Below are 26,393 nucleotides of genomic sequence, written 5' to 3'. Positions count from 1 at the left end.
TATCTCGAAAACCTGGCACGCCTTAAATGACCATAAATTTTAATAGGACGTAAAACACAAACAAACCAAATAACTGCTACTATAAAAAAATGATATTTATGGTTAGTGTAAACAGTTCCGTAAACGGGTGTACTGCGGTATAATGTAGTGATATGTACCGCCTACTCTCGCTACGTAAGATCGCTATCTTTTGTATTTGGCTGTAACAGGTGAACGGAGGTAGGTTTGATCACGTAGATCCGACTTAAAGTCCCTTAGTTAGGTTTAACCGTATTGCACCATGTTTATCTGTGTTTATTGTATCTGACGTTTCAGTGTATTTTTGTGAAGACTGCTGTCATCTTTACAGGTATTAGTTTTACTGTTAGAGAAAAATGGATCGTGTCTCTCTGAAAATTAGCCAAATCAGTCTATCTGCCCTGTTAGTAATGGGTGGTGTAATTACTTTTGTCTTGACGATAATTGCTTTCAATTACTGACAAATAACATCGGAGTTAGTATTCGTTCTGTCGCAATTAACTCTTTGTATTATTTTTTTTCTTTATTTTTCAGACCAAATAACGAACAGATGGCACTTTCATTCTACTACAACAAAAAGCACAATGAATGTGTTCTGGAGGAGCTGGAGGTCGGAGACATGGTGGAGTTTCCGAATAACATTTATTCTCACTGGGGAGTCTATATAGGTACTTGAAACATATTATTCTGGTCCAATGATTGTCTATCCATGTCGAAAAAAAATATAATATAATATTAATTGCGGCGCTAGTTATGTGTTACGCTGAAGTGTAAATTGTCTAGGCCACAAAAAAATATGTTAATTGATGAGCCGGAAATTTAAAACACGAAACTTACGTTTTCATATATTTATCGCGGATAATTTAGAAATATTAGCTATACGATCTAAAGGAACGGCAAAACACCACCAGAAAGGTGTTGCCTGACATTCGTTACTCTCTCTACATATTTCATTTATATCGTACTACGTATTAGATAAGTTGCCTCGTAACTGGATAATCTAGATCACACTGTCTTTAAGGTAAACAATTATTTCATCTGACCTGGTTACATATCTCACAATAATATACGCTAATATGGTGATCATGCAGCATGTACACAATTAACGATTGACGATAGAAGGAAGTTATCAAATAACTGGGTATGCTACATTGATCGCACTATGGTGTGGAAGTGTGGCATTATGATTGGTAGGCTAGGCTTTGGTGGTCGGGTGCCTCAGTGGATAGCGCACTCGCCTTCCACCAAGGCGGCCGGGTTCGATTCCCAGATCGGACGTGAAAAACGCAAGAGGGAACAAGTGTGTTTTCTCAGGGTTCTCTGGTGCATTCCACTTCAAGACCCCCGGGCCATCCAGAGTAATAAGTATAAATTGATATATCGTGTGTCATAATTGTTGTTAAACAAACAAAATTTATATTTATTTACCATATGTCTTATGTCGATCTAAAAGAAATGTACACACTGTTCTGTTTTCGTTTTTGACCACCTTTTATTTTATCTAAGTAAACAATGTCTAGGTACGAGATGTATCGACTATTTCATGGAATCCTTAAAACAAAACAAAATAATTTGTATGTGTGTATGTCATCATCAACTTCTGTGTAGTTTTGTCTGCGTTGATAGGCGCATGATTGCATGATGTTGTCAGTTCATCCACCAACGTGTGCACATGCTTTTCTCTGGGGCATATAGCTAGTGATGTGGTGAAAATTAGGGAGTTTAACATTTTGAAATTATTCCAATTTATGATTCAGAAAAGTATTGCACAACAAATACATGTATAACTGGTAGCGACGTGGATAAGCCTCGTCCCTAACAATAAAGAGATGATGGAGTTTTCCTTTAAAATATTGTAAATCGAATAGCAGCCCAGCTCAGAAAACGAACAAAATGACGAAAAACAATAAAGCTCTTCGTTGTTATGAAAGTCATTACTCGCACAAGTATAAATATAGATAGTGTAAACCATTTCAGGTAATGAAAACATCGTCCATCTGACGGGGGATAAAGCGACCAATGCAGGCGCCAATGGATCTTTTGTCAGTGGGTCATTCTTCTCCGTTTCTGGCGTTCAGCTTGACAAAGCATGTGTTAAGGTTGAACATTTTTTGGAAGTTGCTGAAGGGTGTATGGCAAAACGGAACAACGACAAAGACAACACTCTGAGGTTTGTATGGTAATGAAATGCAAAATCAATATAAATCAAACATTACAACAACGTCAATCAATGAATCTTGATAAGGAATTTTCGAATTTGTTACGGACACACTCTTGCCTTGTTTATAAGACATATGAATTGTGTGTTTGATTAGTATTTTGCACACAAATTGTTGACGTACCATACAAGATATGAATGTTTTGAAAACCACAACTTTTACCTCAATGTTGCTTCAGCGTCTCCGAAATGTTTATGCTACATGATCTCTTATGTAGTCCCAATTCCAATATAGAAGTGTGCTTTCCAGTTTCGGCATACATATCAATTTAGATAATAATTGAAGGGAGTTTTGTGTACATTGGATATGTTCAACACAGCAGTAGGACATCTTGCTTAACAAACTATGTCGACCTTTTGTGTCTTTTATACTTTTTCAGTAGGTTCAGCTTATAGAGTAGATTATGTAGACGAAGTAGACGAAGTAGATAGTGTGACGTGCGGGCGGTCACCCATCCAACTACTGACCACGCTCGACGTTGCTGAACTAGTGAGCGAGTTCCCGGGTTATACTGCATTACTGGAAATACACCTTAGCTTACAAATTTCAGAATGTTTAAAATTATTCATCATCATTATATCTTTTTCATTCGAAAGTTTAAAAAATCGGATGTAAATAACTTTGTTTCACACCAGTTTCTGTCACCCATAGTACTTGCTGTTTAGTAAAGGATTTTGCAACGTACGTTGTTCGACACGCGTGATCTTTAATTGGTGTCTTTATCGCATCGGTGTACAGGTGTACCACTGATGGTCTACATTGTGTATATATATCCCTTTTTTTAACAGGGCTATTGGCATTCGTCCACGCCCTCGCGACGAAATCGTGAGGACAGCCTTGGCTTCGAGAGGTGAGGCAAAGTACAATGTTTTATGGAACAACTGCGAACATTTCGCCTCCTACCTTCGATACGGCGAAAAATGGTCCGACCAGGTAAAGTTGTAAAGGTTGTAAAGTTGTAATTGTAATGTTATGTTATAACCTCTTTCATCTTAACGCCGCTGTTGTAGATGAAAAAAGAAGATAAGTGAAGCGGCAAGGCAGAAGGAATTTAGCGTTTGAATAACCTTTGCATTTAAAGCAAATCCATATTAATTTACTGGAAGGGAAAAAGATACGGTTGAAGATCACCTGGGCCGAAAGGCCATTGAGATGTTGCAGACTGTTGCCATCTGTCGTCCATAAACCCACCTTGAAACAACTACTTTTCAAGAACCATAAGGCTGAACATTTTTCAGATTCATATTGAAAAAAAAAAAAATATATATATATATATATATATTTTGAACTCAAAGTCGACTAAAACTAGGGCAAACTATGAACAAATGAAAGATTTATATGAAAACACATTAAAAACAACGATAATAAGACCAGCGTTTCCGTAAGGGTAAGCGTCTTTCGCTTCATCGATGACATCGCCATGTAATTATAGGTCACTCCAAATAATGACACGTAATCATTTTGAGAAATCTGATAGTGACAACAAAACCACCAGACAAATTGATGAGCTTAATCAAAAGCATCGACCTTCGTATCACACAAAGAAATAACATATCTCTAAATACGATCATGATGGCGACCATTAAACATGTCCATAGTCTTTATCAGCTTACATCTTTGTAAGCCCAGTGTTGTAAGATTGTCCGTCGTAGCCAAGACATTATATAAGAACAGGTAGAAGATTTGTACAATTTTTGTTTTATTTTGTTTCAGGCCAACCTCGCTGTCGGTACGATTATAGTAGGAGGAGCTGTTGTCGTTGGGGGCTTACTCAGGTCTCTCTTTCTACATCTCTATTATTCTTTTCGGAAAAAAAATTGACAAATGCTCTTTCAGGTCACATTCGTCTCTTTTTTAACGCTTGCTCACCCTGAAACAGTTTACATGGATTTTTTAACTGACGTGTCATTAAATCGTCAATTCGGTTCATGGTATGCTTAACCTGTAATACTGTAACGGGATTATATTTGTATTTAGAAACGCTGCACTTATGGGGGAAATAGAGTCGTACTTTCATAGCATTTTTTAATGAAATGTAGGCGATATAAATGCAATACAATACAATATATATTCATAAACTATTGCACATAATTGTATACGGCGTTGCTGTGATTGTTATCAATCGTTTATCTACCTATTATTCATTTATTAAAGTTGAGTCTTTTTCAAATCAAATTAAAATGTCCATGGACAGTTCCTTTTTCACTGTTGTATTTTAACTAAAATAGAGGGAAATTCAAAGAACCCTGAAAGCATCCTCGAAAGTCCAGGGGTAACGCTCTGTTACGTATTTTTTACACTACTGGAATATGCCATGAAGGTGATGGAACAGACTCTGATATAAACAGGAAATAAATCGCGCAGTTGTGTAACGGTCAAATTGGCCGCTCTTTTTTTCATTAGAGGACAGGTATCGGCCTAACGATTAGTCGTTTTTAGCGCACCTGCCCAAATGGCAAGTTAGCTTATGCCATGGTGCGGCGTCCGTCGTCCGTCCGCCCGTCGTCCGGCGTCAGTATTTTACTTTAAACAACTTCTTCTCAATAACCAAAAGGCCCAGGGTAGGGTTATTGGGCCTGTAGCATGCTTGGATGAAGGGCTACCAAGTCTGTTCAAATGAATGACCTTGATCAACTTTCAAGGTCACAGGCGTCAAATGTCTTAAAATCTTCAAACAACTTCTTCTTAATAACCAAAAGGCCAAGTGTATTAATATTTAGCCTGTAGCATGCTGTGAAGAAGGGCTACCAAGTTTGCTCAAATGAATGATATTGACCAAGTTTCAATGTCACAGGGGTCAAATATGTTAAAATATTCAAACGACTTCCTCTCAATAACCAAAAGGCCCAGGGTACGGATATTTGGCCTGTAGCATGCTTGGATGAAGGGATACCAAGTTTGTTCAAATGAATGACCTTGACCCAATTTCAAGGTCACAGGGGTCAAATGTCTTAAAATCTTCAAATAACTTCTTCTCAATAACCGAAATACCCAGGGTACTGATATTGGGCCTGTAGCATGCTGTGATGAAGGGCTACGAAGTTTGTTCAAATGAATGACCTTCATCTTTTTTCAATGTCACAGGGGTCAAATGTCTTAAAATCTTCAAACAACTTCTTCTCAATAACCGAAATACCCAGGGTACTGATATTGGGCCTGTAGCATGCTGTGGTGAAGGGCTACCAAGTTTGTTCAAAAGAGTGACCTTGACTAACTTTCAAGGTCACAGGAGGCAAATGCCTTAACATATTCAAACAACTTCTTCTCAATAACCAAAAGGCCCAGGGTACTGATATTTGGCCTGTAGCATTCTGTGATGAAGGGCTACGAAGTTTGTTCAAATGAATGACCTTCATCTTTTTTCAATGTCACAGGGGTCAAATGTCTTAAAATCTTCAACCAACTTCTTCTCAATAACCGAAATACCAAGGGTACTGATATTGGGCCTGTAGCATGCTGTGGTGAAGGGCTACCAAGTTTGTTCAAAAGAGTGACCTTGACTAACTTTCAAGGTCACAGGAGTCAAATGCCTTAACATATTCAAACAACTTCTTCTCAATAACCAAAAGGCCCAGGGTACTGATATTTGGCCTGTAGCATTCTGGGATGAAGTGCTACCAAATTCGTTCAAATGAATGACCTTCATCTTTTTTCAAGGTCACAGGGGTCATATATGTTTTAAACCTTTAAACAACTACTTCTGAATAACCAAGAGGCCTAGGATAATGCCAGTAACATGCTGGAACGAAGGACTAACAATTTTGTTCAAATGAATGACCTTGACATATATTCAAGGTCACAGTGGTCAATATATGTTTAAATCTTTAAATGATTTGTTCTGTATAACCAAAAGGTCCAGGGTAATTATATTTAGCCAGGAGCATGCTTGGTTGGAAGACTATTAACTCTGTTCAACCTAATGTCATTGTTTGACATTCAAGGTCACGGGCCTCAAGTCAAATGTCGTAAAATATTCAAACGACTTCTTCTAAAATTGGGCCTGTAGCATGCTGGGATAAAAGGCTACCACGTTTGTTCAAATGAATGACCTTGACATATATTCAAGGTCACATGGGTCAAATATGTTTTAAACATTTAAACAACTACTTCTGAATAACCAAGAGGCCTAGGATAATGCCAGTATCATGCTGGGATGAAGGACTATCAAGTTTGTTCAAATGAATGACCTTGACATATATTCAAGGTCACATGGGTCAAATATGTTTTAAACATTTAAACAACTACTTCTGAATAACCAAGACGCCTTGGATAATGCCAGTACCATGCTGGTTTGAAGGACTATCAAGTTTGTTCAAATATATGACCTTGACATATATTCAAGGTCACATGGGTCAAATATGTTAAAAACATTGAAACAACTTCTTTTTCTTAATAAGCAAAAGGCTAAGGGTGATGATATGATTTTCGGCCATTAACATCCTTGGATGAAGGACTACCAAGTGAATGACCTTCGCCCATACTCAAAGTCACAGTGGTCAATATATGTTTAAATCTTTAAATGATTTGTTCTGTATAACCAAAAGGTCCAGGGTAATGATATTTAGCCAGAAGCATGCTTGGTTGGAAGACTATAAACTCTGTTCAACCTAATGTCCTTGTTTAACATTCAAGGTCACAGGCGTCATATGTTGAAATTTTTTAATAGATTCTTATGAATCAAACACTGATATTTTGCCTGTAGCTGTATTTTAGTCCAATTTTAAGATTACAAGTGTGAGATTAATACAAGGTGAGCGATGCAGGCCCATTGGGCCTCTTGTTGTTTATTATTTTATGAATTTTTAACACATCAGGTGAAAACTATTATGCAGTGATGAAGATCTGGTCAAAACAACTGACTTAAAAACCTATAAAACTCTATTGCCAACAAATTAAATTCGGAGCGCACTCCTCCAACCCTGGAAATATACAGATACGGTGGCATTACACCCTTTGTTACGTTACGAGAAACAAAACGATAACGTCACAAATTCTCAGCTATGACATAACTGGCTTTGTTTTCTTCTAGGATTTTTTCTGATCTGAATACTCACAAAAAGGCAAAAATTGAGCATGTTTTGGTTAGTTCAATGTTTAAGGAATCACAAATCTACTCCAATAACATCCATTTTTATAACATTCGGTAAAGCTGCTCTATCACTAATCCATCAGCTTAAAGATGTCTGCTCACCGGCAAATGTGGAGATGTAAGAAGTCTGAAGAAATGAAGACATTCCAGTTTTGTATAAGTAAAACATCACATATTTTACAACAAGTATGGAACAAGTCAGTGTTAATTTACATAAATCACTCTTTAAAAAAGAAGCGTTTAAGAGGTCTTGCTATATATGGGAGAAAAGGGGAGTACCCGAAGCAAACCCCCATTACACGCAAGAGTCAGTACCACTTTCAAATACAAAGACTGTGACCCAGGCTGTCGATAAAGAGTAGTACCCAGTTAAACTGAGTTGTAGCTATTCTTACTAATCATGACATATTTCACTCAATTACTCAAACTACTGTTTACATAAATTACAGCATAATCTGCATTTTAAAGAAATTTTCGAAATACAAATAATAAAAAAAATGAAAAAAGCACAAATAACAAATTTTGCAATTGATGATGTTAACATATATACATTTTGTATTTACCGATTGGGTAATTTTGAATCTGAAGCGCCAAAATAATGCACAGTGCTGGCCTTTTTTGACATCCTTACCCCGGTATATCTAAAACGATAAAATCGAGTTTTAAAGCATTATTCAAAATGTTTGGTTTTTATGCCATACCGCAGCGTCCATCGTCCGTCCGTCACCTTTTTCTTTAAAACGCTACTAGTCCTGGACGACCAAGTAGATTTAGACTAAATTTGGTCTGGAGCATGCTTAGGTCAAGGGGACTTAATTTTGAATAAACGGTGGGTGTGGCCACCCTGGGGGCTGAGGGGCGGGGCCAAATAGGGGAAATATAGCAATTTCTTTAAAATCCTTCTTCTTCTGTAGGAATGAAAGGATTTGTTCCATATTTGGTCAGAAACATCCTTGGGGAAAGGGGAACAAATTTTGTATAAACCGTGGGTCTGGCCCCAAGGTGACTAAGGGTCGGGGCCAAATAGGGGAAACATGGAAAATTCTTTAAAATCCTTCTTATTCTGTTAGAATAAAAGGATTTGTTCCATATTTGGTCTGAAGCATCCTTGGGGGAAAGGGGATCAATTTTGTATAAACGGTGGGTCTGGCTGCCCTGGGGGCTTAGGGGCGGGGCCCAATAGGGGAAATATAGCAAATTCTTTAAAACCCTTTCTTCTTCTTTAGGAATGAAAGTATTTGTTCCATATTTGTTATGAAGCATCCTTTGGTGAAGAGGAACCAATTTTGTATAAACGGTGTGTTTAACCCCCCTGGAGGCAGAGAGGCGGGGCTCAATAGGTGGAAATAGAGGTAAACCTTTAAAATCCTTCTTCTACCATAGGGATGAAGGGAGTTCTTCCCAATTTGGTCTGGCGGATCTTGGGCAAAAGGGACTCAATTTTGTATAAACAGTGAGTGTAGTCCCCCTGGGGGAAGAATGGCGGGGCCCAATAGGGGAAACATAGCAAATGTTCAAATAACTTCTTCTTCTGTACAAATGACAGGATTTTGTCCAGATTTGGTATGAAGCATTCTTGGGTGAAGGGGAACCAATTTTGTATAAACGGTGTGTCTGACCCCCCTGGAGGCAGAGAGGCGGGGCCCAATAGGGGAAGTAGAGGTAAAACCTTTAAAATTCTTCTCCTACCATAGTGATTAAGAGATTTTATCCTTATTTAGTCTGGAGCATCCTTGGGTCAAGGACACTCAATTTTGTATAAGCAGTGGGTGTGGTCTCCAATTAGGGGACAGAAGGGCGGGCCCAATAGGGGAAATAGAGGTAAACCTTTAAAATCCTTCTTCTACTATAGGGATGAAGGGATTTCTTCCCAATTTGGTCTGGAGGATCTTGGGCAAAAGGGACTCAATTTTGTATAAACAGTGAATGTAGCCCCCCTGGGGCAGAATGGCGAGGCCCATAGCAAATGCTCAAATACCTTCTTCTGTACAAATGACAGGATTTTGTCCAAATTTGGTATGAAGCATTCTTGGTTGAAGGGGAACCAATTTTGTATAAACGGTGTGTGTGACCCCCCTGGAGGCAGAGAGACGGGGCCCAATAGGGGAAATAGAGGTAAAATCTTTAAAATCCTTCTTCGACCACCAGGATTAAGGGATTTTATCCTTATTTAGTCTGGAGCATCCTTGGGCCAAGGGTAATCAATTTTGTAATTTCATATGTACTTACAGCACCTACCATGGAGTGCTATATCTTTACTTCATACCAATTATTTTCAACATATTCAGGGAAGCGATACAGGCCCTTGGGCCTGTTGTAATTTTTAGGCCTTACAAACGCGTATAAACCTTTCAAAGGTTTTCAAGAAACGAATAAACTAAAGGCTTATACAGAATTTAATTCCTTAATTTTATAAACTGTCCACTGCGAATCATACATTTGATAATAACGTACCATAAAATAATGATTCATGATAAACAATTCGGCAAAATAAGCACAGGTTGATCTGGTGTTGTGATGCTGTAGGGTTACCCCCTCACTACTCTATTACAACATCCATACAAGGTAATATATAAAGTCGATTCTTCAAATCTCCTTGAATGTGTTGTTGCTTAATTTACCGCTTAATTATGCAAAACAGTCGCTTCCTAAAAGGGTGTGTTTATGGCCGGATTGCAACGCAATCAGGGCGTATAGATTGGCGATTCCCGTCCGTCCGTCCGTCTGTCTGCACTAAGGTTAAGAAGAATGGTTGAGCTCAAGTGATTAATTATCCCACATCAACTAAACTTACATGGCTTATGTATCTAACGATGCTAATCACATGCGGTGCTTCCGATGCTGCTTCTGATCTGCATTTTCTACTTGACTGACCAGGTTAAAAAGATTGGTTGGGGTCGGGCCAATCTGCATTATGATTAAGAAGATTGGTTTAGATCACTTACCATGTAACTACTCGTCCTACATCAACTTAACTTGCAAGGCTTATGTATCTTAGGATGCTAATCACATGAGATGCTTCGGATGCTGCCTCTGACCTATATTTTTCGCTTGACTGACCACGTTTAAAAGTTTGGTTGACGTCGGGCCCCATCTACACTATGATATAGAAGATTGGTATAGGTCACTTACCAAGTAAATACTTATCCTACATCAACTAAACTTGCATGGATTATGTATCTAAAAGGATGTTTATCACATCAGATGCTTTACATGAAAATGTACTGTAGCAATCCGGCCATAACGCCATTGGCGGTTTCTTGTTTTATCGTCTCTTGTGATGTTTTAAATACATGTTGCGTACATTTCTTTGTTTGTTGTTTACATTGCAATATATTCTGTGGTAGTTTTATTGTGTTAAGGGGCCATTTCAATGTATTTAATTATCATGACATCAAAAACAAGGTATTTTCACGGTATAAGATTGTCATTGTATTATATAAGTATCATTTTCGAACACATCATTTACATGTGTTTTTTCTTCTGTACAGGTGATTTTCCTGTGTACCTATTTTTTTATTTTTTTATTTTTAATAAATACAACTCCAACAACCTAGGTTGAATATAAAATGGCCTGGGGTGGATATTGCGGTATCTGTGCTAGCATTCAAGTGAGGTGGCACTATAAATGATACCGTTGGAGCACGGTTCCACTACAAACAGAACACAATTCATCTCAAGCACACACGCAAGCATACACACATAGGGAGATATTAGCCAAGTGGCATATAACTATTAGTAAGCGAATGATAAGGCAGCTCCTGCGAATTCCTCAAAATTGTATTTATTAATATATATGCCAGTTGTATTAATTGAATATCTTTGTACTGTAAATCGCTTAAGCGTGGCTAATTCTAGCTAAATAGGTCGCTATATCAAATGTAGTATATAATTATTATTATGTAAAATCAGAGGTCTCTTTTAGAGTGGCCAAAACCATGAGGAAGGGGGTTGTTACGGAGTTAGAAAAATAATTTCCCAATAAATCCATGTAAATGTACGGGAAGTTAAATAAAGAGAAATTCCACTTTCGGATTCAATACGTTTAATAATTGTGGTAGCATGTTTGGCGTTCACTGTGTTTCTAGCTTGTGTTTCACGTCTGTACCACGAAATTTAAAAAGTAATTACTGACTTGTACAAATAAGCAAAAGTTTGAAAGTCACAAGTCTTACAAAACAATCTTCAAACATATTTATAATCATAAATATTTCATTTATGTTGTTTGTCTCTGTTCCTCTTCATGCTGAGAAACAAAGCGCCCGCCATTACTCCGCCTAGGAAACCACCTACAGCTAAAGCAGCGCCTCCTATCACCACTGCTGCGATAGTTCCCTGAAAGTAAAACATAATCTAACGATATTAACCACAGCGTCAACATAGAAGTACGTATTATGCTACAGTGTTATATGCAAGTACATAATATAGCATTGCACCAATGTGTGTAAATAAATTATTCTAACATGTCGATATCAATAAAAGAACTCATTGTAACATGTCGCACAGAAACAGAACATTTGAGAGAGAAAAAAACAGAAATATATACAAAAAAATATCTTATTTTTGGTGTCTGCTACCATGAACCTTCTTTCTAGTTCTATTGGTGAAAATAACATATATACAAGGACGACGTTTCACAAACTCATAGCCGTAGTAAAAAATCGAAATGAAAATATGTCAAAATCAAGACAGACATCAGAACAAATCAAGGATAATATGAATCATTACGAAGAAAGGGGCTGGAACCGTTAACTCCTGAATGGTAGGCTTATAGCATCAATCATAATGTCTTAATTCAAATCAAAAACTATAGTTGAAAACAAATATTAGCGAACATCCCCAAACAGCTGTTTTATTTTTTCAAGCAAAACATCGAATGGTGTTGAGGTCAAAACACTTACATCTTTAAAACAAATTACCCAGCAAATTAGTATCAAGTCGATTTCTGCATTTGAATAAAGCGTGGAATTGTATAATTTAACGTCAGCCGTCTTAATAGTAACGAAACTATTCTAAAGTCAAAAGTCAGCCGTCAAAAAAAGGATCGAATGTTTTCTTTTCCTATTTCACTCTAATAATTCAGGCGATGTGCAATATGTTTGCCTATTCAGCAGTTAGTTATAAAATGCAATTGAATCTATTTGAGAGATCATCTCGGATAAGCAATCCTCTTATTCCGAACGATTCCTAAGATGTATGAAGCTCCCCACCGATACAAGACACAATATTTACCATTGTATGACATTGCCATTATATAACCTTACCGAATTCTTATTGCATTTATATCGGGTATGAATGTCATGGCCATGAATAAATTTCATTATTGGCGAAACCATTCTTATAACGTCATAATTGTTACGTTGGATACCGCTGCGCCTTCCTGGAAGTCCGTTCAGAAACGGCTAAATCAAAGTATTCAACTGCATTTATATTGCCCATGAATGCAAACTGAAAGCATGTCAATGCTTCATTCAGTAAATAAGTCTAAAGTCATATTGAACATTGAAAACATCTTAAAACTAGATCACGATGATTACACTAGATTTTGTTCAACGTTGAAAGAAGGACAATAATGCACTTTTAAATAATAATTCACAATAGACATTTTTAACTATATATGCAGAAGATTGTAAAATCTCGGAAAAAAATTTGTCAGCATGTGTTCAGCTACACTTCACCTGGTTAGAGGATCCCTCGCCGTATCTCAGATAGGAAGCAAAGTGTTCACAGTTGTTCCATAACACATTGAAATCTGCCTTCCCGACCATAGCATTTGCTTCCTTCACAATTTCAGAAGAAGGTCTAGGACGTCTGCAGATAAAACATAACGTTATAGCATTGTACCTGTAAACTAAAAGCCTAACATTCATATCGTGTATTCTCGTTATATACCTGGTTAAAATGTAAATCAAATTTACAATGCTATCGATAGTAAACGAACTGAACAACTATTAACCTTATGCACATTTACAAATTTTGATTAATTGGTCTTTTTTCTTTTCTCTTAGAATAGTGTCGGATGAAAATAATTGATATAAAGTTAATACATTAAATTTATCTCCGGCACAATCATGAATGTTTGTTAACATATAGATTTCGTAAAGTAAAGTACAGTGTTCCGAGTTCCTGGCACGTCTTTAAATGACCACAGCTGTTAATAAGACGTAAAACACAAACAAATCAAACGAAAAGTTCGGAGTTCATTGCCGGTTTGAATCATGTAGAAATCACCACATTTAGAACAAACTATTGCATAAATTACGTTTTTTGATTTACAATTCATAATAACCTTCACAGTAAATTTCAAACCATTCTGGAAAATACAAGTTTTACATTCGATAATCATCTTGGTTCTTACACTTGGGACACTTCTGGTGTTACACAAGAATTATCAAACTTAGAGCATGTCAAAATGCGTTTCACGTTCATAGGTTGGCGTCTGCTATGTAAAATAGCATGTTTATTAAAAATGTTTCTAATACGCCTGCTACTTTGCTTCAACTCTTCACATTTGTTTTTTTTTATCACAGGAAACATATTGAAATCCCGTGGATTGAAAGTAGAAACAAAAGGAACTAACTTTGAATCATCTTTTTGTTTTTGTGAACGAGCTGTAAAGAGTCCCCTTTCAATAACTTTCTCTATACCATGTTCTATTATCTCAGTAGGATAACATTGAGCTTTAAGGCATTGCTTTAGTTGACGAAGTCTAGCAATTTGAACTCGTTGCTCACTGACGATATACATGTAGTGATAATGCTTGAAGCAAGATTAAAAGGAATATTAACCTTAGTGTGTACTGTGGTTAGAGTAAATATTTAGATAAGTATGTGCATATGTAGCCTTAAATACAGATCAATTGTAATCCGATTTAAACCTAGTTGAACTAAAACATTTAAGAACGTTAAAGACGTCTCACTACACCCCATCGTATAACAAATTGAAGGATGCAAGATATTCAACAGGTTATGAAATTCATTTAAATCCTTATCAGGAGGCCATATAACAAACAATCGTCAAAATAAATTCAGTAAACTTTTCCCCCAAACTTTGTTTCAATCTGAGAATAAAGTGTTTCCTCGAAGTATCCTAAAACTAAGGTTGCATATGTAGGGGCAACTTTAGTACCCATCGCTGTACCCTTAATCTGTTGAACATATCCTTGGTCAAAATAAAAAGTATTACGATTGAGGACAATGTCTAGAGCTTGAAGTATAAATTCACTACTAAAGCGAGAATAAACTTTTTCTCGTTTTTTTTTGTAATCAATATTTGACAGTTTCCATACCAAGAGTATGTGGTGCACGTATATTAGTGTATAAACTAACAACATCAAAGGAAACAAGTTTAGAATTATGTGTGACCTGTTTAGATAAACGGCCCAGAAAATCAAAATCGTCTTTGATATACTCACTGTTTACACTTGTGCATAAAGGTTTAAGAATGAGGTATACAAGATGACTTAAACGTTGAGTTGCACTATTAGGGCCGCCTTCTATGGGTCTAAACTTCAAATCCATAGGATAGCCAAATTCAATATATGTACAAATATATTATAATTACTTATTATGGTCTTGAGTGTTGTTGATTTTCGCCTTACAACCATCAGCAACATTCCTGAAATGCTCAATCTTCACAAAAGCCTGTTCACCAAATCCAATACTGGAAACTTGGAATAACCCTCCGACGCCGGTTCCCGTAATGTGAACAATTTGTCCATCACCTGAAATGTATAGGGACGGTATGTTGATACCGAATCGAAAAATCAATTTTCAAATCAAACGTCGCTTTGTGGATTGTATTATGTCTTTATGTGAGAAAGGGGTTCACATAAGGCGATAGTGTATTGTTTCTATTATGTGAAAGAAAGTGTAAATATCTCGCTGATATTATGGTTAGGTTACCACATGACTATTTCCATATATTACGCCATATTAACAAAACAACCTCTGCATCAGCCCTAGGAGCCAGGTGCCTGAGTGCTGATATGGGCCGAGGACTAATATGAGGTAAAATGGAATGTATGGAAATGGTCATATTATAAATTAATTGTCATAATATATACTTCATATTGAAAATACTTATCACAATGTAAACTCAGAATTACTAGAAGTAACACAAATGGGTTGTAGGCGTGATATTTTACATGCTTTTAACCGATATGGCGCGTGCTTGCCAAATATGGCATAGTAGACCTTTAATTTTCTCAGACATATATATTTGCAACTACAGAAGAAATACAACTGCAAACCAAAGAGACAGATATATAATAATTGGATACTTTGATCAAGTCATGATGACCATTATTATCGGAACAAATTGATGCTGAATAGCATATATTTACAACACTACCAAGGCAAGTTCCGTGTTATAAGATCATAACACGTGCGAAGTGATATCTCAACGGGTCCGACTCACTACCGGATCTCTATTCCCCTCTGCACTAGCAAGCAGATAGGCACAAAAACCCACTACGGTTCATTGATATTCACCATTTCATGTAAGACTATTATAAAATGTGAATTGAAAATATTGATTGATTGAATTATGGAAAATAGTATCGATATTTTTGCGTTTATTTCCAAGAACCTTTTTTACGGGAAAGATCACGAGACAACATTCCGTGAGCAATTCTAGGGCCGGTTCTACCTCTTGAACAACCACCGCGAAATTCGAATTTGAAAGTGTTTTTTGAGAACATAGAAATGAAATTGAAAAATGTAAAAATAACCATCAAACAGCATTCTGTTCCGTATTATGGTCCTATAACACGGAACAGAACGCAGTGTATTGCTCAAATACATGTACGTTATTGGTAATGATTCTAGTGTTGACATCAACGAACCTATTTTCTAAAATCAGTAACATCAAATTATGCAAATGATTTGCAGTATTTTCTTTTGCGACATTCATGGTTTGCTTGTTAAAACTAAGATACTAGAATTTAACCAAATCACTTTTTCCCGTTTTACTTTTCTCGTCATTATGTTCAGTGATTCAATGATCTTTAGTTCGTGTTTTGCTAAATGTAAATCCTAATTTATTAATGACTAAACGTATTTGAATTTTCAGTTTCGTTTTTTTGTATTTCCGGCTAATCAGGTGACCTATCTTAGTTATGACCTAGATGATAACATGGTTGTATATTTGGTGTAACACGATGACTTCGTTTTAACATATTGTCTTTATGAAGTCATATTAATTGTGTACATGTAGTATTACAATTTCGATCATTTACTATATACGTTCTTATATATTTGGGCACTGAAAATTTCCCAGCACCGAAAATGATTTCCAACTCGTACACATAGTGACTTAGTGCTATGTTCAACTTTCTTGTTTAACTATTGAAAAACCTCTCAATTAAATATTATAAATGATTTACTATGTGCGTGTACGTAGCTTATTTTTCCCTTTATTCATTTTTTTTCATTTTAAATCAAACATTATAATATGCATTAATTTGAAATCGAAAGTAAAACTTCACGCTTTAAATCTCTAGTAAGTCCATGTAAAAACCCATTATAGAGATCAAAAATACGAATCTATGCTTAAAATGTTCCTAATCATAATATTGGAATATAAACAAAAGGGGGATATTACTTTCAAGTATAGCACGACTATAGTTTACCTAAGTAGACTCCCCAATGAGAATACAACTCATTTCGCGGAAATTCCACCATATCTCCGACATTTAGCTCCCGGAGAACATGGGCATTGTGCGCAGACGTTTCAAGATGAGAGAATGAAAGAGCCATGTGTTGTTAAGGGGCTGTCACTGGCTGAAAGAAAGCGGTCAAAAGAATGAATTACCTTATACATCATAACCAAAATCATTTATCACGGACAGCAATATGATTCAAATAATGAAAAATTGAATATTGTTTTTTTATCAAAGTTACATTTTGTTTTAGTTACAATTTTTTTTTTTTTACAAAAATTACCTGTAAACCAAATACTTCTTTTCCAGATATACACACAAACTTCTGGACCAGGTCCACCCGCTGCCAGTACTGCACTACTCAAACACTAGTCAGATATAACAAGCAGAGATAACCTGTGAAGTCAGAAGACATACAGACATGATAATGTACCCTAGTTTAACTGTAAATCACTGACAGTTGATGTCACATGACGCAATAGGACTGAAATGCTTGACACATATATTGTTTATAGAAATATACAGCATTTGATATAGCGCCCTATCTAGCTAACAAACGCCACTCTAAAGCGCTTTACAGTACATAGATATATAATTAATTCAATTGGCATATACATTAATCAGTACAATTTTTAAGGAATTCGCAGGAGCTGCCTTCTCAGGCGCTAACTACTAGTCCTATGCCACCTGGCTAATATCTCCCTATGTGTGGGTGCCTGCGTGTGTGCTGGAGATGTATTGTGCTGAGAAGCACTGAGTTGCTGTATACGACACATCTTGGTCTTTGATGTGGGCATCATCAGACTGATATAATGTGTAATTACTGGCAAATGTAATGCAAAACAACATAATATAATGATATAACTGATCAAAGTTTGTGCATGTACTTTGGCGGCTATTTGAAAGCATATAAGACAACGCATTTTTTAAATATCCATTTTTACTTGCGCGTGCAAACATTTGTCACGTGACACTATTATTTTCATTTTACCCACAACCCTCAATTCTATGTGAGAATAATTTGGTGGTATATACTCTATTTGGTATCTATATGAGCATAAATGAATTGATCCTAAATATTTTCAGTGTCGAACCGTCACCCCATAGTTATTATGTCGACCAAGTTTGAATAATTTCCATCTGAAAAATAGGACTATTTGGGTCTCTTTTAGCCCCGCTCTTTAGACTACCAGCGTCGAGAATCATCTAATTTACCATTTTGACGACGGAAAACAGATGAACGCAATGCACACACACACACACACACACACACACACACACACACACCAACACACATGTGAACGTGCGACTGCAATGTTACATGAGACTTTGTCTCGACTTTATTAACTCTATAGAGATAGCTTTTAAGATAATGTAGGTCAATGCGTTCACATTCTGCATCTGTATTTAAACTGTAATGTCAAGTGTATATCCTAACCTGAAGCACTGCTTCATTATGGCCAGCGGGAAGGTGTTTTATCTTATCGGCCGTCCAAAGTACTGCTACATTATCGCTACTTGGTATACAATACCGAGATTTAATATACATCAACAGTTTCAAAGAATCTTAAAATGAAACTGAAAATACTTACATGTTGGTGACGTCATAAACTGCATCAATTACTGTATCTTCATTCTAATGTGGTGTTTCTGGTCCGCTAAATGTGACATGAAACAATAAAATATTCAGTTATAAGTCTCATGTAAAGTCATAAAATAGAAGACAAACACAATAAATTATATTATTACCCCTTTGAGAAAAATCTAGGAATCTGATTGGTTAAAAACTACCGTGTACCAAACCGCATTCGTAAATCTCAGGGGTATACGAAAATATCAGGGGGTATACGGTCATGTCACGTGATTCTCAGCAGTAATACGGTGGAATCACGTGATTTTACAAGGGGTATACGGGTCACGTGTCTTTGTATCTTGCGGCGGGGCTACGGGAGACAACTCGCATTCGTCATCTGCTTCGCTGTTTACAAAATGGCAAAACGTTTCGCTTCGCATACTAATGAGGAAATACTCGCCAAAAGGGCTAACTATGTGCCACAAAACACACAAAAGTCGAACAGACGAGCGGCAAACATGCTAACGAAACTAAATGAGGTACCGTGCCATTTTTATCTTGACAACAGAAAAGATGACGGGGAACTGTACAAAACCAATATAAAAGACTCAAAAGGGTAATAAATTCGTTACACGGATTTTTTGCGGGGTATACGGGATGGTATGACCCTACAAGATTTCGTATTTCTTTCGGCCTATCGGCCTCAGGAAATACGAACCCCTTTCGGGTCATACCATCCCGTATACCCTGCCAAAAATCCGTTTAACTAATAATATCACTATATCGATTTTAAATACCAAGAGATTAACTTTGTACGGCAAACGATGGCTAAGGCTTCAAACACATAACAGCTATCATTAAGATGAAAACAGCGCACAGGAAATTTCACCGATGAAAACTTGATAGATGTTATGTGGAATGTCAATAGAGATTCAAAACTTTAAAAAGTTTCTGTTTTGTCCGATTCCAAGAAGATATGTGATAAAACCGACAGCAAATAGCATGTTTGTTATTTCCCGTTTTAATTATGTATATAAAGGGCCTGTCACACACTACCGGTGTACCTCGCCTGGACTAAACTGGAGCAAAAAATTAACGGCGAGAAAATCGGCAAAGCTCCGGCGAGAATAAAGCACTTGACAATTGACCGTCGTCCTACCGATGTAAGTTTTTCTGTCACCTCAGTATACGGTAGTGATACGGTTAGCCCGAGTTTCCTCTGGCCCTGACACCAGACTTAAGACAGTTTGACAGATAGATGTCTGGTGTACCTAAGTTTGGTGTCAGGGCCAGAGGAAACTCGGGCTATAATACGGAATCACATCGCTAATCTGAACGGTAGTGCATCAGTACTACTTCGGTGGTATTCGGTAGTACAACGGTATCACATTGAGGCCACCGGCGAGCCGCTGATCCATGAGATGACACGTATGCTATCCGAAAGGTTTCTTTACAACAAATATACTTCTTACCACCAATTTAAGAGAGTGACGATACTGTATTAACGAGAGGCGTGAATCTCTGTAAGGAAACACGCTCACAACTGAACCATGGATTGGATCATTTCCATAACATTGATCATCAATTAGCGTCTACTTATTTCAAGATTTAAGATGTTTATTTCACTCAGACACACATAAATGTGTGTAACAAGAGGTCATGTATATATAACATAGTTGAGTGCATGACAGGCAAAAGTTCTATATCATAGCATAGTACATAATTACATAAATACGTCTAGTTACATACAATTGATTCAGTGTTCAACGTATATAAAATGTCACTAGCAAACGGAAGACAATTTTTTTAGAATAGAGACACTAAAGTACTTTTGTTAATTTTTGAAAAAAATAAGCTTATACTTTTTAACAATTTCATATTAAAAATTGTGAACATTCCTTTCATTTTATGTTGGTTTGGACTTGTATAAAAATAGGCCGGGATATGTTTTCCCCTTATTTTGACTAAAGTATCGTTATTACAAATATATAAGTAATGAAACTCGTCCCCAATACCAATATTACAGAGCGGGCATATTCTGTCCTGTTTATGATTTCCCACCCACATCCTTCTGTTTCTACTGGAAGCTTAATATTTGCCTATCTTATGCGTTTAATCGTATCAAATAGTCTTCTAAACCAAAGCGATGTTTAAATGTAGAGTACAATCGTCCTCTGGATGAGGTATCAATTTTATTAAACCAAGATTGAATAAACTGATCGTGTAATTTATGGATAATTGCAGCTTTTAAATAAGCAATATCGGGCAGACAGGTCTTTTGATGGATCCAAACATAGCTTAGGCCTACGCTTTCCAGGATATGTTTAACATAGTTCACAACCATTTAAACTCGATTTGTCCAATTTCATGTAATGAGTACATCAATTTGTACATACGACTAGACAACTTATTTTCACTTGAGGTAAGTGTTTACCAAAATTTAATCATTCTTAATTTCACATCAACTTCAATGGGGGGNCATAAAATTACAAGTATTTCTACTTTGACCAAGAATTCGTTTACAGAATAAGAGGTGTATTTTTTCAAGTATACTAACATCCTCATAGCCCCATATTTCTGATGAGTAAAGCAAAATAGGAGCAACTAGCGAGTCAAACATACGGCATATAGCGCTTTTTTGGGCCTGTTCAGCTAATTGCTTTTTTGCCACTACAAACCCCTATCATAGTACAATAGAACACCTAAGTATGGAAGAGAATCTTGAATGTCTAGCTCATTATCATATAATAAAAATCGATTTCTGTTAGTATTCTGTCGTTTAGAAAAGATAACAACTTTTGTCTTCTGTGTGTTTACCATTAGTTTCCAATTCTCACAATAATCCTGAAATGTATTTAGCATTGATTGTTTAGACCATCTGCTGTCTCCGACATTAGCACTGTATCGTCAGCATATAAAATAACAAAAAGTTTTACGTACATACCAATATGACCATGACAAAGTTCATCAATCTTTAGTAAACAACAGACATTTTTTTCTAATAAATAGTCTTCTAAATCATTTAAAAATAATGCAAATAGAAAATTAAGGCGAGCAATTTTCCCCTTGTTTTCGTCCGACATTAGAAGTGAACATTTCTGACAATTCATTCCCATTTCTCACACAAGATTTCGTATCAGAATACCTGTTAATTAAAACTATAAATATTTTACCAGCTATGTTACATTTGAGTAGTTTTTGCCACAAGCCTATTCGCCAAATCGAATCGAAGGCTTTTCTAAAGTCAACGAATGCACAGTATAGTTTTCTACCGGAGGATAAATATAACGTTGTCAAAACGTGTAAAATAAAAATATTGTCTATTGTAGAGTGACCTTTTCTGAAACCTTCTTGTGCATTACTTTATGAGTTCAATTTCATCAGATAGTTTGTATAATCTTGCATTTAANGGCATTTAAAATCGACGTAAAAACTTTTCCAAAGCACGAGACCAACGTAATAGCCCTGTAATTATCCAACTTGTTGCGATCACCTTTGTTCTTATAGATTGGATTTATTATTCCTGTACTCCAACTTTCCGGTATTATACCAGTGTCCAATATTATATAAACATATCAACATATAAATGTAACATGGTGTCAACCGTACTCTTTATGTACTCATTAACTATATATTCAAATGTTGTATAGCATGAACAACCTCGTCAGTAGTAATAATTACTACTATTACTACTGATGAGATTGTAAATACCGGATTTTATCACATACCTGTTGAATCTTGGTATAGTAATACAAGCAATTTTCAGACCATGAAATACAACGTTCTGTATTGCACATGTGCAATACGGAATGTTGTATTTACCTACTAGCCGGAACTACTTTGTATGGAAATCTCCTTGTCATGGCGAACTGTACAGTTCCCGGTATTTGCAAAAAATATCAAAGTTTATAAAATCTTTGTATCGATCTCTACCAAATACGGAAGGTATGTGATAAATAAGAATTCCGGAAAGTATGATGTAGTATTATAAGTATTTAGTAAATTATTAATACAATGGTCAATTAAGATATTATCTTGATAACATGGTGTCATCTTTTGTTTTGTTTCAGTGACTACTTTTTTGACAAATGGCACAGACGTATTTTTTTATGTGTAAGCCCGGGTTTTTTGCTATGGACGCTACGCCCCTGATCGGCCATTATATGCATTACTTGTGGAGGATGTGAGCAAGAAGGAGGAGGAGGAGGAGGCGGCGGCGGCGGCGGCAATAGCGGTGGCAGCAGTATATGAGAGCTGTCCGTCTAATGTAGGGCTACCTCGGTGTACGGGTGTGTACTATACAGGCTAGGCGACACTCGGCACGTGCTAGGCATGTAACAGGTCTCGGTATGCTACCGGGTGCCGACATCGTTGAATACTGACCACTATAGCCATTACAATAACCAATCCCATTCTCTATAATGTTGTGATGGTCATACCGACCATACAGCGTGCCATGGACGTCCGAAATTACTGACGACAGTATCGGGGTGGGGGTCGGGGCAGCCATTTGCCGAGCGTATACTTTGTCGGGTGGGGAGAGATACCTGTAGTGGCACTTTTGCTTCCTTTGCGTTTTCTGTCCATCACATCACATAATTATCTTTTCCAGTACATTCAGAACCACTGAGTCTGTTAAGTATCCAGTTTCCATAAAGTAAATGTCCGTAGAATGCTCAAAATATATATAAAAAAAATATCAGAGCACATACCTGAGATGTCCGTCCACCTGCCTGTCAAGCGCAGACTAAATGATCCTCACGCCAGAGTTGCAAATAATTTTAGGTCCACTTTTGTTCTCAAATATTTGAATAAATTATCATACATTATACATATGTTGTTATTGTCTTCTATAAGTAAGTCTTTCCGATAACAGTTCGATATATTTCACTTGTTTGTGATAAATAAATTGGGCCTGATCCAGAGAGCAACGTATATTCCCTCAATTATTATACCCAAAGAGTTCATGTTCTCGAAACAGATTTCTGCGATTTCTAAGTAGATTTAAGTTCATTGGGCCATAACATCTTTTCCGGTCCTTTACAGCAAATTGAATTCTCTCTGACTGTAATCATTTGTTATCGGCCGCAGAAAACATTATCATTGATTCATTCCACACGTTTCAGTACTGAAAAATATCTCACTTGGTAAGAATCTTGTGCAAATTCCATAATACGGTATGTAAAGTATACTTAAAACTTCACATTCATCCAATTTCCTGTCCATCTTAATTTCACATAGCTTTTTAGAAGGCATGTTAGTTTAGTGGTAGGACGCGTACGCCGGGCTTGTGGCCGAAGGGTTGCGGGTTCGAGTCACGGCACTGTGTTGTATCTTTGAGCAAGATTCTCCACTTGTTCCAGTCTAGTCAGCTGTAAATGAGTACGTGGTTGGGCTGAGTACTAGAATTGTTGAATGCTAGCTATGTGGGCCGAAATGGCAGCACCGGCTGTATGCTCCCCATGGATTTGAGGAAGATATTGGCTGGTTGCAAAGGCCCTATAACCACGGATAATAATTTGTGAACCGCTTTGAGACGACCTGCGAACTAGGTTGTGATAAAGCGGTATTTAAGAACCTCAAATTATTTAAACTTACACACAAAGACAACATAACATATACGATATACTCGGCAGACATATTCCAGGGGTGCAGAGAGCGAAAATGAGCGTAACCCCTGGATGTCGAGGATGCAATATCATGAACCATTTGTAAACAGGAAACACTCTTCACCATCGTCAGTACGGGATTTGGCAAACAACGTGTCAAATGTGCGACGAACCCGAGGAGTGTCGTAGTTATTTCGGCATTCGATGACTTGCTCTCAATATCGTGATTTTTGTGATAGATATCGACTGCTGCAGGACAGTATTGTTTTACTTGTAACACAAGGTTTCAAGAGAAAGGTTGGTGAAGAGTCAGTTCAAGTTGAATTTGTTGATGATGTCAGCTCCCGGCAATATTGACAAGGGAAAACAAACCGACGTCTTGATTATGGATTTTTCCAAAGGTTTTGACAAGGTTAGTCATTCGCTTCTTTGTCATAAGCTTCGTCATTACGGTGTAAATGAGATAGAAAACTTCCTGGATAATAGGAAGCAGACTGTCATCGTTGAAGGGGGACATCTAGCATTGTCGATGTCAAGTCTGGTGTCCCTCAAGGCTCGGTTATTGGTCCATCCCTCTTTCTAATCTATATAAACGACATTCCTGTTGGCCTTCCCTCCACTGTACGTCTATTTGCAGATGACACCATTGTCTATCTTACTATCAAATTACCATTTGATGCCCAGCTATTACAACAAGATTTAGACAAATTAGCTCTATCGGAGATAGCATGGGAAATGTCCTTCCATCCTGACAAATGTAACGTCCTTTCCATCACATACAACAAACACCCACAGCATCACAAATACATGCTGCACGGAAAGGAATTACAACACGTAGACGTAGCAAAATATTAAGATGTCACTATACAATCAAATCTCAAGTGGGAATGTCATATACACTTTATAACATCTGTGGGAAAGCCAACTCCACCTTAGGCTTTCTCAGACGAAATCTAAAGATAAACTCTACATCTGTCAAGGAGCAGGCATATAAAACACTTGTCAGACCATCCCTAGAATATACCTGCTCATTTTGGGACCCTTATACTAAAACAGACATAAGCAAAATAGAAATGGTGCAGCGTAGAGCAGCCAGATTATATTAGTCACCAACAAATTTAGAAACACCTCCAGTGTTGGTGACATGCTTCAACACCTTAACTGGCAATCACTCGAAGACAGAAGGTGAGTCATGCGACTGACAACACTACATAAAACTATACATGATAAAGTCAATATAGGAAAAGACCAACTCATGCCTCCATCCCGCCACACAAGACACGCACCATCATATAAAACACTCTCATGTAGAACACAGGTACGACAACAATCCTTTTTCCCACGTACCATAGTAGACTGGAATAACCTGCCTCCAGATACAACCTCCATTACCTCTTCTGACTGCTTTAAACTGTCCCTAAACAAAAATCACTTCTAACTCCCATACTTATAAATATTCCCTTAGGCTTTCATTATCTTTTATCTTGTCTTCTCTTGGCCTAGCACCCACTATCACGTGACATGATCTTCAAATAGACGAAGGTGGTCATTACTATGTAGATGTAGTAGATGTAGATTATGGGCAAGCTTTGTGGTCTCAATCATGATCTCATAACTACCCCTGTTCTCACATTGAGGACGTTGGATTTATTTTAAATTCACCAGGATTTACATGGTGGGTATCGTCGTTGTACTGTATCAAGGGTTCCATGTAAATCTCTCTTTGCTCAAATTTTGTTTTTTTTCATTTTTTCGTCTATGATTAGTGGCTAAATACTGAAGAAGTGCATGCCTTCACATTGCCGTAAATAGCAAAGCCATAAAGTGACAAAATATTGATAATTAAACATGGTCGGCGACATCCAGACAGGAGGCTAGTTCGCTTTTCAAATATGGTTGAGAAAAGGGATGGTTAAAAAGAAGATGAATTTTGTTCAGAAAACGCTTCTTGCAGGTGTTCTGTAACTTATTTTTCTAGATGTCCTTTTCATTTTCATTCTAATTGCATTGAGACATTATATCATGTAAAATTTCCTCGTGCAGATGTGATAATTTAAAAGAAGATTTTTTTTGACCCTGACTGAATATATACTAACGGAAAAAAGAAACTGTGCATGCCTAATATGTGTTATAAAAATAAATGTGTATGACGTAGAACAACAAGGTATTCAGGGACAATTTATTTGTTATTTATTAACAGTTGCATTCCATTGTCCACGTTATG

General features: G+C 36.9%; 2 protein-coding genes across 6 annotated transcripts; one reads left to right on the top strand and one right to left on the bottom strand.

Annotated features, from left to right (window-relative positions):
* The first annotated feature begins 250 nt into the window (after positions 1 to 250).
* Positions 251 to 4,058, top strand: LOC110467424 (HRAS-like suppressor 2). The gene is made up of 5 exons (XM_021524581.1): positions 251 to 349; positions 553 to 686; positions 1,996 to 2,188; positions 3,026 to 3,170; positions 3,951 to 4,058. The coding sequence occupies exons 2-5, from the start codon at positions 569 to 571 to the stop codon at positions 4,056 to 4,058; spliced, it is 564 nt and encodes a 187-aa protein (XP_021380256.1). The 5' UTR covers positions 251 to 349; positions 553 to 568.
* Positions 4,059 to 10,985: 6,927 nt separating this feature from the next.
* Positions 10,986 to 23,315, bottom strand: LOC110467455 (HRAS-like suppressor 2). 5 transcript variants are annotated; one of them, XM_021524633.1, is made up of 7 exons: positions 23,273 to 23,314; positions 18,580 to 18,645; positions 17,271 to 17,383; positions 16,958 to 17,108; positions 14,890 to 15,049; positions 13,005 to 13,137; positions 10,987 to 11,661 (listed from the first exon to the last, which is right to left on the bottom strand). In XM_021524633.1, exons 4-7 carry the CDS (start codon positions 17,082 to 17,084, stop codon positions 11,539 to 11,541), a joined length of 543 nt encoding a protein of 180 aa, XP_021380308.1. In that variant the 5' UTR covers positions 17,085 to 17,108; positions 17,271 to 17,383; positions 18,580 to 18,645; positions 23,273 to 23,314; the 3' UTR covers positions 10,987 to 11,538. The 5 variants fall into 5 exon arrangements, with proteins under 5 accessions (XP_021380311.1, XP_021380310.1, XP_021380308.1 ...); XM_021524634.1 differs by having other exon boundaries at positions 17,271 to 17,355; XM_021524636.1 differs by lacking the exon at positions 17,271 to 17,383 and having other exon boundaries at positions 10,986 to 11,661; positions 16,958 to 17,098; positions 23,273 to 23,315.
* Between the last annotated feature and the right edge of the window lie 3,078 nt (positions 23,316 to 26,393).

The sequence above is a fragment of the Mizuhopecten yessoensis genome, unplaced genomic scaffold (assembly GCF_002113885.1).
Source record: "Mizuhopecten yessoensis strain PY_sf001 unplaced genomic scaffold, ASM211388v2 scaffold11173, whole genome shotgun sequence".
NCBI lineage: Eukaryota > Metazoa > Mollusca > Bivalvia > Pectinida > Pectinidae > Mizuhopecten > Mizuhopecten yessoensis.
This window is presented reverse-complemented; position numbering and strand designations above follow the sequence as displayed.